Genomic DNA, 14,438 nt, shown 5'->3' with positions numbered 1-14,438 from the left:
TGGTCTTGGTCTTGCAGCAAGAGTCTCGCAAATCTCGCAATTATCTACCTACTGCTATTTAATACGTTTCATGTGCTATGACATGGTTAAACAATATTGGCAAAATTAATTTTGCTGTGTTTTAAAGAATCATTTTGCAAATCCTCACGAATTTTTGTTTAAAATTTTATATCTCATGCATATTAACAGAATTAAAAAGTAGCATCATTTAAAAAAGATTGTATTTTATCTTACTTAAACCGAGTTATACAGAGAACAAAAAGCAATTATTATCAACAAGAAATAACAGAAAATGGAGGAAACGTTAAAGCACTCTGGGATAGCGTAAACAATAAACAATAAACAAGAAAAATAGAGCTAACATAATAATGCAAATAAAAACTGCAGAGCACGTAACAACGAAAAAGGATTTTCAAATTATGGAAACTTTTAACAACTATGTCTCAAACGTGCGGGAAAAACTTGCAAAAAATATTAGAAATCCACAGAAGTATAAATTCCATAAACTGAAAACAACAAAACAATTCCAATTAGAAAAGACCACATCGGTAGAAATAATACAAACTATAGACACGCTGAAATGAAAAAATCACCAGGTTTTGATAACATCAAAACGGAAACGCTACAACCGATTGCTTACGAAATTAGTAAACTATTATCTTATTTAATAAACACAATTTTTGCAACAGGAAACTGTCCTGAAGAATTTAAAATCCCTGTTGTAAAACCACTATTTAAAAAAGGCGACAAAAACTTCCCAGAAAACTATCGACCAGTATCACTCATAAGTAACAAAGCAAAAATTTTTGAGAAGGTCTTAAAGAGAGATTAGTCCAGTTCTTACAGGAAAACAAACTTCAACAAACAAAGTTCTTGTGGTGTTTGTCGATCTTTCCAAGGCCGTGTCAAACACGGTTGATCATAAACTGATGTTGGAGGTCTTGCAGGACTCTGGCGTAAGCGGAATACCTTGAAAACAATTTAAAGAACAAAGAATGCAGAAAACAAAAATGAATAATACTAAGAACATTTCCTATGGCGTCCCCCATCGATCTGTTTTAGGGCCAGTATTATTCATTCTTTACTTAAATAATTTGTACCATGTAAACACGTCAGGGACCATTCTTATTTTTGCGGACGACCAAGTCTTCCTATACGAAGATGATTCTTGGGATGATCTTAAAATCAAGGTGCAAAATGACTTCAGTAAAAACATGAGCTGGTTTAAACAGATGTTACTCACGCTGAATGAAGAAAAAACAGTTTTTATGCCACTTTCGTGAAATAAACGGGGTTTGCCAAATAAGCAATGAACATCATTCGATAAAGCAGACAGAGAAAATAAGGTACTTGGGAATAACAATGGATACACATTTAAAATGGAATAAACATTTACACACAGCAGTAAAAAACCTAAGTCCACTGATTTACAAATGCAAATATTGTAGAAATATTTTAAATAAATACCAAATGTTAACACTTTATTATGCATTGGTGCCGTCAGGTATCCATTATGGAATTTTGGGATGTTAAGGAGAACTGTATTTACAACTTAAAAAATTGAAAATTATGCAAAAACAGAAATTATTCTTCTGTACAAGTGTCTAGGGAGTCGAAAGATCTTACACATTTTTGCAAGCCCATTTTCATAATTTTTGAGATGATGATTTAATGCAGAGAATCATAATTTTAATTAAGTTCTTTTAAAAAAAATCTCAAAAGATTTAAACCTGGAAGCAATAAACAACTTAATAAATATAAACGAAACATGACAAAAAATATATACAACAATAAACATTTTTTTAATTTTTCAAAGAAACTTCTACAGGCTATTGTAATACTGTAATACTTCTGGATTCTTCTGCGCCGGTTTTTGTCGAACTAGCTAACGCTAAATCATACTGTTGGCTTCTTCGAACCTTGACTGCAACGGGCTCCCATTTTACTCTGTTCCTGCATTTATATTGCATGAGCTGTGCGGAGCCAAATGAGGGGCATAAACATTGTCTCGGATGACCTGAGTCCCGGTTAAGATTGTTAGGTTGCTTATAGATTTCTAGAGACTCTGGGATTTTTCGTTGGTAGAAGAATTGATTACATTTTAGTTTTATCTAATAAAATTTTATGCCCGGTTTCGTGATTGTGTTCGGCAACTGCTGATTGGTTTATTTGTCTTAGTCTTAAGGTTCTTTCATGTTTTCTGAGCCTAGTTGATATTTTTCGTCCGGTATCAAAAGTTCTAAAAAAATATAACGTGAAAACCAGATTTATCACTTGTCCAAAAATCTCTCAACATCTTCGATCCGTCGAAGACAAAATTCCAATTGAGATGCCAGCAGTTTACAGCATTCCATGCATATGCGACAAAGAATACATTGGAGAGACCGGACGAAAAAAATCAACTAGGCTCAGAGAACATGAAAGAGCCTTAAGACCAAGACAAATAGACTCATCAGCAGTTGCCGAACACAATCACTAAACCGGACGTAAAATTTTCTTCGATAAAACTAAAATTCTTGCATATAATTAATTCTTCTACCAATGAAAAATCGGAGGGTCTATAGAGTTCTATAAGAAACTTAACAATCTGAACTGCGACTCAGGTCTTTACCTTTCATCAATATGGTCATCCGAGACGGTGTTTATGCCCCTCATTTAGCTCCGCCCCCCTCAAATAATATAAAAACAGGAAGAGAGTTAAATCCGAGAAAATCCGAGCCAGTTTCAGTCAAGCTCTGAAGAAGCCAGCAGGATGATTGGCGAAACATTAGCTAGTTCGACGCGATAAAAATCCAGGAATCCAGAATTTCTTGTTTCTAATTTTATGTTTTCTAATTACTAATAATGCTTTAGAAAATAATCTCTCAGCAGGTACTGAAGTTGCAGGTATTGAAAGAAAATCACGGGCAATCTTCAATAAAACCGGATACTTTGTCTCATGTGTCCTCCACCACTCTAAAATATCTTCCGAGCTGGCGGCTCTGGGTTTACTTAGTTTACTCTTCCAATTCGTCTATAACTAAGCGTTGAAGATAAGATCCAGATCCAGATGACGTCGAGGGACATGCATACAGTTTCTCAAAGTCTATTACGTCGTCAGATTCACCATATTCACGTACTGTCTTTTCATTTTTTGGTGATTCTAGAGATTTATTCACTAAATTTAAACTTTTATATTCTTCATAAAGTACATTAAGTTTGGGCAGGTTTTCTGTTTTAATTTGCTTCCTCCATACTGTCATGTCAAAAGTCTGAGCCTTAAGCCTTGGGTCGAAAATTAAAGAGGTGCAATATATCCAGTTGTTCTTCTTATAATGTTTAAGCATTTTGTCGCGAGCTGCTTGAAAATCCAGAATGCGCCTTTCATCGACCTCAGATCGATTAGGTTTCTCATCTAATTGTTCTACCATGGATTCAATTTTATCGAGCAAGAGAATGAATGATACAATGACAAGTGGTAACGTAACATATTTTTCTCCACCTAGTTTCGTTGATAAAAGTTAAAAAAATTATTAGGAACTTATGTACTTTTTTGAGTATTTGCCATTCACTATCTGTGATTTGAAAATCATTCAATTCGGTTTCAGAAGTGCCCAATATGTTAAAGCCATTTCTCACTTTTAAACTAAATCCAATTATATCATGTGTAGAATTCCATTTCGTTGGACAGTCGAGTAAGGGATTCAGATTTGATGGCACGCCAGCTGCTTCACAAGCAGACTGAAACTTCCTCTTCAATATCTCACCTCTTTTTATTTTACAGGAAATACTGCGTAATTTTGTTATAGCTCTGCGTGAGTCAGTAATATAATTTTTTATCTTCCTCAGTTTCATCTTCATAGTCTTCATATTGCTATTCTTGTGCGTTACCGACAGTTTCACAGTATAGCGCTGAGGTCTTTAATAAATCTACACCAAATTTTAAAATGTGAGCAAAGTTCTGGAAATGTTGATTGTCTGAATCAAAGCGTCGCAGCTGTTTGCCCAACTCACATACATACATTTGGTATTTGCATTTGCCTTGTCGACCGTGATGGTATTTCATCAATTATGCCATACTCCAAACATTCCTGTAAAATAGTTGCAATATCTTCCCCAGTATGTCGACCGCGGGATGGTATAAAATCAAGGACTACAGATCGATACTTCCACTCGTTGTGTATATAATGAATAGTAACCCCATAATAACTCCTACCGGCATTTGACGTCCAACCATCAATAGCAAAATGAAATTTTGGATGAAATTTGTTGTAATCGTTTTTCAAGATTAATTTGAAGCTCTTCAATTCGCTCTTTGACCCTTCTTCCAAATATAGACCTTTTAGGAAACACCATATTTGGGCAAATCGATCGACAATATACTTATGTAGGTTAGTCATCGAAAAATGAAAAGGGAAGATATTTTTTCATTATCCAATCAACTGTAAAAAATATGTTAAATAAAATAATAAACTATAAAGCTTGTAATGACTTATTTTCGTTTCTAACCTTAATGATGAGATTAACCAGGCTAAATCTTGAAATAAACTTCAAAACATCTAAAAATTATTTCAAGCTTTTTAGTTTATTTTAAAGGGGAATTCATTTTTCATTAAACAAGTCAATATTTTTTGTAGTGCTCAGAATTGACTCCTCAACGCCATCCCCAGACATATGTCAGGCTAATATTTGAAATCCTTGTGATAAGTCCTTTCAAACGATATCACAGTCGATATTAGTAGATACCTACAGTAAATTATTTAAGATTTAAGGTACCTTCCCTTCATGTAGCACAGTCATGGAACGCCCTGCTTATAAACATACCAAAGACTTGTTTCAAGAGCACAAATTCTTTTGGTGAAAGATAAACTATAAATTTTGTTAACACTACTTTTATATAAACAACTAAAATGAAAATATAAATAATAAGTTTTTAAAAAAATATTAATCAAAACAAGTTATTTTAAATCAAGTCGATTATAATTAATAGAAGTAGATTGTAATTAATAAAATAATTTACCACAATAAAATAGTTGTTTCTCACCGATTATAAAAAAAAATTTAGCCAACTTGTCGCAATTAAAGTTTAATTTTGACTTACCCGGACTGTCTGCGATAGTATACACTAAACTCTCGGTGAAGAAAGGAAAATAGTGGGAAGGAAGAACCAAGGGAAAGAAAACTCACCGAAGTCTGTTTTTCCCCAAAACCCATTAACTTTGAACTCGCGCATACCGGACTTTAATTTTGTGGGTTTACCGAACGATGCTGATTTTCGACTGACCTAGATGGATTTTTAAGGCGGTGTGGCCGATCGTTTTAATATAAAATTGCAAAAAAAACAAAATAAATTCACACTGAAGCAAACAGTGTATTTTTTCTTACCTGTCCAATTTTTCAAGCGGTTATTAAAAAGTTTGTGATATCTCCACTTAATTTTGGTTTTTCCGGAAAAAAAATGGTTGATTCTCATTTGTGAAAAGATATTAGGTGCTTCCTTAAGCCTTATTTTTATTTCAACCTTTTTATGTTGGCACAATTTACACAAAGCAATTTGGGATGAATGAATTATTTCAAAAAACTCATCAAATTTGCTTTTAGGTCTTTTAGATATTATAACTCAAACTCTCACTACTCCGACTGGTACTGGTACGTTTTCCGAGAACAATAAGATTTGAGTGAAAGAAATTATTAGATGGGACTCGAGGCAAAGCTCAATTGGAAATGACTGCTGGAATTATAATTATTTAATTTAATATTTCTCATTACTTGTTTTGATTACATATTTGAGTTTTATAATTATTATTAAAATTAATAACACGCAAATACCAAAAATAACTAGCAATTTCATTTCCTTGTGATTTTATTCCTTCTTCTCATTCCAATCCAATATTGGCGTATATCTTCCGCAAAAATAATAGGTTATTGATTTATAAAGAAAATTGGCATTACGTTTTTTACTCTTCATTGAGTCTGAATTTGTTTCAGTGTCCGATAAATTAGAGATATTTAGTATTAGTGAGGGATCATTTTTGTCTAGCTTATTGCTACATATTGATTTTACACATTTACAGGAACCAATACATTTCATAAATTTTCTCCTGAAGTGTTTTGCCTAAATCAAAAAAAAACAAAAAACCTTTTCAGTGTGAGATATTTAGTGACCACAAACGTGCATGGTTTCAACAAGTTTATATATATATATATATATATATATATATATATATATATATATATATATATATATATATATATATATATATATATGATATATAAAATTTCCATTTGAACTCGCAAAGATGATGTCTTGACAAATATTAATTATTTTCGTTTCTTTCCTGGCATTACATGTATCGCTGGAGACAAGAAGACTTGTTAAAAAATATAAATTATTTGCTTTTTGTAATCATTAATTTTTAAAATCTGCATTACTTGGTATGCCATTTATTTCCATTTTATTATTTTGACAAATCTTCGTCATTCTTGGCAAACCAAAGGATAAATAGTTTCCGTCTTAGTTTGATGCACTACTGCTTCAATGACTTGCTCCTTAGAAAACCGTTTCAAAAAATTTCTAGGTTATAGATTTCTTCTTGGAGAATTCACTAATTCGATCCCCAAAATTGTCTTTAACTTTTTGAACCGAAAATCCCCATGCGAAGGTTTATTTATTGTTTTAAGTGATTCTGTCAAATAGCATGAAGCATGATATTTCATTTCGTATTTCTTCGAGTATTAATTTTGTTTTCCATATTAGTCATGACTTGTCATAGCTTTTGATTTTTTAAACGTTTCTGGCAAAATAGGCATTTTAAAACTATATAGGTTTTGTAACAGATTTTATGCCATTGTAAACTTGTTCCCTTATGTCATTAAAATTCTAAAAAATGTGTAGGGCATTAGGATCCTGGCCTTAACAGATGTTCATGCAGATTTTTGCACATTAATTTAATTTTTGCTTGGATATTTGTTTTGACGTTAAGAGCTTTCCGCCTTCTTGACAAGTTACACCTAATTGGAAGTTTAAAACTTTTCCTTTAGTGCTAGCAGCTTCCTTGGTAAGGGCTTTAATTTGATTGAAGACTCAAGTTCGCTATTAGAACTGGTACTACTTTTAATATCCATTATTATGTAAATCTATGTCGACCATTTCAATGAAAATTATAACTAATGCGTTATTATTTATCATTCTCACCCAAAAATATATTTTAGTCACATTAAAAACCACTTCACTTCCTCAAAGAGAAGTATTTTGACACTTATAACGTAGACAAACAATACATAAAATCATCCTCGCTGCGAAAGCGGGTCTACAAGCGCACGTCGGAACCGCAAAGTCGTGTATTGCCTGACCGTCCTCACAAATCTGACCCTTCCTCGCTGCCTCGCTGGTTTCACATTTTGCTAATTTAAAAAAAAAAACTGTCCATCAGATTGGGGTTTTTAACAAAATAGCGGATTCGTTGATCATTAATGCATATCATTTATAGAAGACACTTTTTTGATAAAACAAATAGTTTTCAAGTTACAGCGAGGTAAACAATAATATAAAAATGAGTTTTCAGAGCAAGCTTTTATTCATTTTTTTTTATTTCGAGTTCGTGTGGATCCTAATCGTTGAGTTTTATATATTATATGATATTATATTATATGAAAAAATATGTCTCGACTTACGTCGTTTCGATTTACGTCGCGTATTTCGAGAATCTAACATGCCATAAATATGAGGACTGCTTGTATTTATTTTTTGTCTTGTATCCACTGTCTGAAATGACAATCAGACCTAATTGCAAGACGCAACAGTCTCGTTCTTGCTCAACTCTTGCATGCAGTCTTGCTAAAATTCGGCGGTCTTGGTCTTGCAAAAATGCAGGAACAAGACCAAAACTGCAAGACCAATACCGATTTTGGGCGATACTGTAGCTGACGTTTCGTCAGTCATCCTGTTGGGCTTTTCATAGCTTAACTGAAACTGGCTCGCATTCTATTCTGTTTTTAAGTTTAAGAATCAAAAGTTCTTAAGAAATATAACGTCAAAATCAGATTTACCACTTGTCCAAAAATCTCACCTTATCTTCGATCCGCCAAAGACAAAATTAAGTTTGAGACACCAGTTTAAGCATTCGATGCATATCAGGCAAGGAATACATTAGAGAGACCGGACGAAAGATATCAACTAGACTTAAAGAACATGAAAGAGTCTTAAGACTAAGACAAATAATTTTCATCGGTAGTTGCCGAACACAAGCACGAAACAGAACATAAAATTTTATTCAATAAAACTAAAATTCTTACATATAATCAATTCTTCTATCAACGAAAAATCCGAGAATCTATAAAAATTTGTAGACAACTAAACAATCTTAACCGCCACTCAGGTCTTTACCTGTCGCCAGTATGGGAATCAGTCATCCGAGACAATGTTCATGCCCGTCCTTTAACTCCGCTCACCTTAAATAATGCAGGAGTAGAATGTGAGCCAGTTTGAGTTAAGCTCTGAAAAAGTCAACAGTTCTATTCAATAGCAACCGACGAAGAACTCTAGAAGTTTTGTAAATAGTATTACAATAGCCTGAAAAATTATCTACGTGCTATTGATATTGATGAACTTAATGCTGTGACAACATATTACAAGGCGATTAGAAAGAAAAAAGTTACATTACATAGCCTGAAATTTTTTCAAAAAAAAAACAAGGTTTTGGTTAGTCTTTGATGTCTGGAACTTAAATTTGGATATATTTTTAGAAGGAATTGGATTAAAGCGATGTGCTATTGGCTCCTGTATATATTATAAGATTAATGGAAAAGTAACGCTAATTTTAGCAAGTTTTATATTGATGATATATCCTAAAGATGGAGAGATAGACAGAATAAAAAATATGAATTGACCAATGCCATATTATTTCTTGGCATTTTAAAGAGATTTAACATGGAAAAATCATATCTTGTGAATACACCCTTAACTCCAAATCACTATTAAACTACTAAAGAACAAATGAGGGAGATTCTTTATCAAAAACCGGTTGCCAATTTACTTTTGCTGCTTACTTTTGTTCGCCGATTCAACACATTCTTAGATACAACAACAATAGACTAGAAACTTGAATTTGCTGGTGTGAAAGTGAACGGATATTGTTGGCTACTGGGCTACTGGGGGCAGTGATCAGGACGATCGTTGTTTCATTACTGATTATATCTTTTTTAACAATAATTCTGCAATATCCAATATAACGGTAGCACTTTCCACTACGGAAGTGGATGCAGATCTATTCAATAGCTCAAGAAAATTTATAGTAATGAAGTTAGAGCAAAACGTGAAGCAGTTTTGTTAAATATCAACAGTCAAGGTGCTCAAAATTTGACTTTAAACGATCAGGCGCCTACAAATAGTCTCGACCAAAAATGACTTAGGGTATTTTGTGTTTACAGTATGTTACTACAAACAATTTGTTAGCGGACTCTTTCACCTAAGCCTAAGCCTTAAGTATTGCAAATTTTAGACATGCGTAAAAGGCAAGAATTCTTTCCATTGGTGTTGAAATTATCTGAAACGCAGGTGATGATTTTTGTGGTTCGTTACATGTTTTAATATAACATGTTGTTTCTATATATCGATCTACCTTTTGTTAACCTCTATTACGCACTTAGTCAGAATTTCTTTAGCGTAATTACCTACTAAATTCTCAAAAGAAACGCCAGAAAAATACCTACCAACAAGATTTTTATCCGTATAATTTATAATGGACGAAAATATGTTTATTCCACGCGATCTAAAGCAACAATTTGTCTGCATTTCTAAAAACGCTGATGTTGTTGTTGATTTTCCGTAATTTCGCACCGGATTTCTGGGGAATCGTTCGGCGGGGGCACCAGGGAAATGCCGACCGAATCGGGTACAAAAAAGTGGTCGAGGCTATTTTCCAGGAAGCCGTATTAACCGAGATTGGAACAAACCTCACGGGACTTATTGTATTTATAGAAATTTCCTGAAAATTCTTGCCGAGCGATATATAATTTATCCCCTGCGATGTCTAAGCTTTCCGAGACGGACTGCATTGGATGCGCCCCAGAGGTGTAATAATTCCCATCCAGGTTATTGCTCGTAACAAAGCAACTGCCCTTGCCGACTTAATATCGAGTAATACGTGACGTGCATAAAATATATGGTTGTGAAATTGTCTCTTTTTAATGTCGAAATTCTAACTACATTTGTGTATATGTGATGGGAAATGTGAAGACTTAATTTATCCGCCATGGCAGCAAAACAAAAACTTGCAACAAAGCCAGATGTTGGGTTATGTAGTACAGAGCCTCCCACACACTAGCGTTGTGCCCGTAGTTGGCCTACTCGTTTAGTATTCTGTATGCCGCATACATTATTCGAATAAAAAAAAATTGTCAAATGTGAAAAAAGATGGATAATGAATAGTCATACACTTACAAAGTAGTAACAAAAATACTACAAAGATAGTGAAAAATGTTACGTATATCACAATGAAGTTAAAAGACATGATCGTCAACGCACCCCCCACTCCTCCTCTAAACTCCATTTTCAATTCTTGTTTTTGTGATATTTCCTGGCCCCCAATCACTGCGTGATGTTTGCCGACGATACATCCTTCTCTACATCTGCTAAGAGTGTCGAGGAGTTGTCCGTTAGGGTTGGCATGTCGGAGGACAGGGCTAATGTCTGGTTCGAAAATAATTATCTTAAATTAAATTTAGACAAGAGCCAAAGTATTGTGTTTTCCTCCAATTGCTTGGTAAATAGTGGACAGTCCGTCAAGTTGCTTGGCATTAGGATCGATGATAGTCTAAACTGGAAACAAACAACATATTCGTTCTTCGACGACTGAGAGGCCTGATAGGAACAAGGACTCTGCTTATGGCCTATTTTTCTTTGTTGCATTCACACATATGCTATGGCACGGTGCTGTGGGGTGATTCCTCAGCTGCTGTGGAGATTTTTAGAATGCAGAAAAGGGCCATTCGAGTCGTTGCTAATATAGGATATAGGGACCATTGTCAACCTTATTTTAAAAAATTTAAAGTGATGCCCCTTTCTTGCATCTATATCTACTACCAGTTATTAGAGATACAAAGAACGAAAGGAAACTTTAGCGCTAATTCCGATTGCCATGCCTATCCAACTCGTTCGGGGGATCTCCTTAGACGGCCTAGGTTTAGACTGAGGAAGTCTGGGAGCAACTCGTTGAACCTGAAATTGTATAAAGTTTTGCCAGGTACAGTGAAAAAGATGAGCAATAGAAAATTTAAACATACTATTAAAGAATTCCTACAACGTCATTGTTTTTACTCCCTGCGAGCATACATTGACACTGTCACTGGTATCGATGCGCTATAAAACTGGATAGTACTGTATAATTTTGTTTGTATTAGATGTGTGTTTTTATGTCATTTTTTAATGTGATGTAACTTCTGACTTGCTACAAATGTACGTTCCTTTTGTACGAAACGTAGTCAATAAATGAATCTATCTATCTATCTACTAACCAAAATTTCAACCGACCATTTTCCATTTCGAAATAAGAAATTCAACAACCTCAAACTAGCATTAAAAAAAAGGTTATTTCAAAAAAAAATAAATCAGCAAAGAAATCTTACTAATATCTCAAATAGCAGCTCTCCTTTTTTCAAATAATATTTTAAAAACCCCAAATTACAGCAGAATTCTACTTCCAAAGATCTAGTCTTAAGAAGAATGAAAAAGAGCAAAATGTGGTGTATACTTTGGTCGTGCGGAATAACAAATACCGAGAAAGAAGATTTTATATTAAAACGTTCTAATATTGCCCAGATTTATTATTTCGGAGGGAGACATTTTGTTAAACACTTAACAGCACAATTATAATAATTATAATATTAATGTCCTATTGCCCACCTGTTAAAGGCACAACATGTAATAAATAGCAAAATATAACAAAAATAGTTTGATTGGGGAAGAAAATTTATCAATTACACACCATTTTTTTGTAAATGCATTTTTCTATTAAATATTAAAAATTATTGTGTTTGGTTATTTATCCTGAATAGTTATCTAAGTTTGATAATTGATGCCTCGCAAATAAATTTTATAACTTTTACGATCAATTAGCTGACTGAATGATGACGAAATGAGAAAATAAACAAATTGCACTTAACATTTGAATGTTAATGTCAATAATCTTGCCGCACCAGTAAATTATATTTAGTAAAATTATTATCAAGAAATTATTAAATTGTTTAACAATTTGGGAAAATATCTATTTTGAAATGCGATTTTATGTCCTAGTAATGTCTATCAAAACGGCCAAGAGGAAACATGAAATGAAACAATGTAAAAGAAAAGTAATTTAAAAAATAAAAGTTAACTTAGAAATATAAAAAAAATAGTGCAGCCTATTAGGTTGTAGGAGATATGTTAGAAAAAAATGGGAATATTCATGCTCCCACCATTTAGTCAGCAAATTTTAACTCGATCAAATTTTACTGAATTTTAAGAAATAACTGCAAGATATACTTCCAACTACCTTTGTTTAAATAATTAAAATAGAAAAGAAGTAAACTTTTTCATTTGTAAACAATCCGAGGCATATATTTATTTGACTATTGTCCCAGTGAAGACCAGAAGGTGTGGTATTGTGTCAATAGGCCAAGACAAATTATTTTCGCTATGGAGCGCAATTGCTATCTGACTTTTCAAATCCGGTTTTTAAAAATGTTGTGATAATACCCATAGAAGGCAAAACTTTTCGAACCTCAGATAAAGTCAAATCTTAAAGGAGTGTGGTGGAGGATATTCAAACATTTTCGGAAAACTTGGTGTGGTTAAAAAGGGCTTTTCCTGGGCTATCGATTATGTTATAAGTGGATTAATTATGATTGCTTTATTGGGCTCACAAAAATGTATAAAAAAATATAATACCAGTGTTCTAGTTCTAAGCTAGTTTCAATACAGTTAGGAAAATGTCAATGTCCAGTTAACCTAGTAGTTTACTTATAATCTAGACATAAAAATTATATTATTTTTAAAAAAGAATAATAAGAAATTCTGTAACAACAAAAGATAGAGTAGTATGTGGACATTATAAGACTTACTAATGTTACAACGATTTCTGACACAACGGGGTAAGATAGGTTTTTCCTAGTGTGAAACGATGTCTTTAAAATGTATGTAAGTACTAGTTTAGGAATTCGGTATATCTATTGATAACTAATCTTATTTTTGTGTCTAATTTTGAGATTATGAACATCAACAAGATTCTAAATTAATAATTTTGTGATGAATTAACCGTCGATGTTGCATACAGAGCCAACCAGTTTCCTTAATTTTGTGGCTAATCAGAGCATTACTCATCTCACGTATTAGTCATCCATAATAGACACACGATAGTTCAAATGTGCCAGGTATAATTTGTTGACGACTAACTAATTGAATTTCTCAATGCAATTTTTATGCATCACTAGCATAGTAAACAATTCAAATATTAGCAAAATTTAAACTATATAAAACGGTAAGAAATCAGGAAACTTTGACAAGCATCCAAATATATTAATTATATAAAATTTATTTCTATTAATATAACAATTGGCGTGTGCCCTAATCGATATATTATACACCCTTTGACAAATGTCGAGACGCACTTACAGCACAAACTAACGGCTTGTAAATATTATTTTTCTTTCAGCTTGTGACTGCCATCCGATTGGAGCTTCAGGAAAAACGTGTAATCAGGCCACGGGACAGTGTCCTTGCAAAGATGGAGTCGTGGGAATAACTTGCAACCGATGCGCAAAGGGCTACCAACAGAGTCGATCTCATATTGCACCTTGCATAAGTAATTACATTTTTAAATTAGCCTAGCACCTAAATCGCCTTACAAAAATGCGGAGTTTACCTGATAATTTATCCGATGCCTTATTTGCTATAAAACTAATATGATATACATAGATTTCAAATCTTGTCACATATTAATCTTTTAATAGAGGCAAGAAAAAACTCGAAATCTGCATATCAAACAGTTTCTGCTAAAAAACTCTATATTTTATATATAGTCATAGGTTTTTATAATTGTTTTTACTTCTCCTATTGTCATATTGTTATATATAAATATATATCTTATAATGATTCTACGTATAATGTTTATTTTATTTCCTTATTGGAACAGTTACATCTAAATTAACGATAGTTAAAAAATAGAATAGTATCAGTGACACTGTCCGCACACTTGGTCCTTGAATGCTGTGCGTGCTGTTTTGCAAGAAAATATAGTGAAATACTAAGGTTCGTAGGAAAAAGTATAGTATAGCTGATAAATTTCATCCGTCACTCGTTTATTAAGCACTCGTTCCGCCTCTGCCACAGCAACCTGGTGACTAAAGTGTTAAATATTGTTAATGAGATTTCTGCATACTCTCTTCGAAGAATACGATATTATTATTCATCGGGTTTCAATTTT

At 33.1% G+C, this 14,438-nt stretch overlaps 1 protein-coding gene across 1 annotated transcript in view; it reads left to right on the top strand.

Moving 5' to 3' along the window:
• Nucleotides 1-14,438, top strand: part of LOC132697906 (netrin-1-like) — a 311,375-nt gene that overhangs the window by 286,514 nt on the left and 10,423 nt on the right. Inside the window, exon 3 of the mRNA XM_060663657.1 lies at nucleotides 13,668-13,817. Coding sequence (XP_060519640.1) covers nucleotides 13,668-13,817 — 150 coding nt within the window. The remainder of the gene's footprint in view (nucleotides 1-13,667; nucleotides 13,818-14,438) is intronic.

This window comes from Cylas formicarius, unplaced genomic scaffold (assembly GCF_029955315.1).
Source record: "Cylas formicarius isolate icCylForm1 unplaced genomic scaffold, icCylForm1.1 PGA_scaffold_2__14_contigs__length_35257938, whole genome shotgun sequence".
NCBI lineage: Eukaryota > Metazoa > Arthropoda > Insecta > Coleoptera > Brentidae > Cylas > Cylas formicarius.
This window is presented reverse-complemented; position numbering and strand designations above follow the sequence as displayed.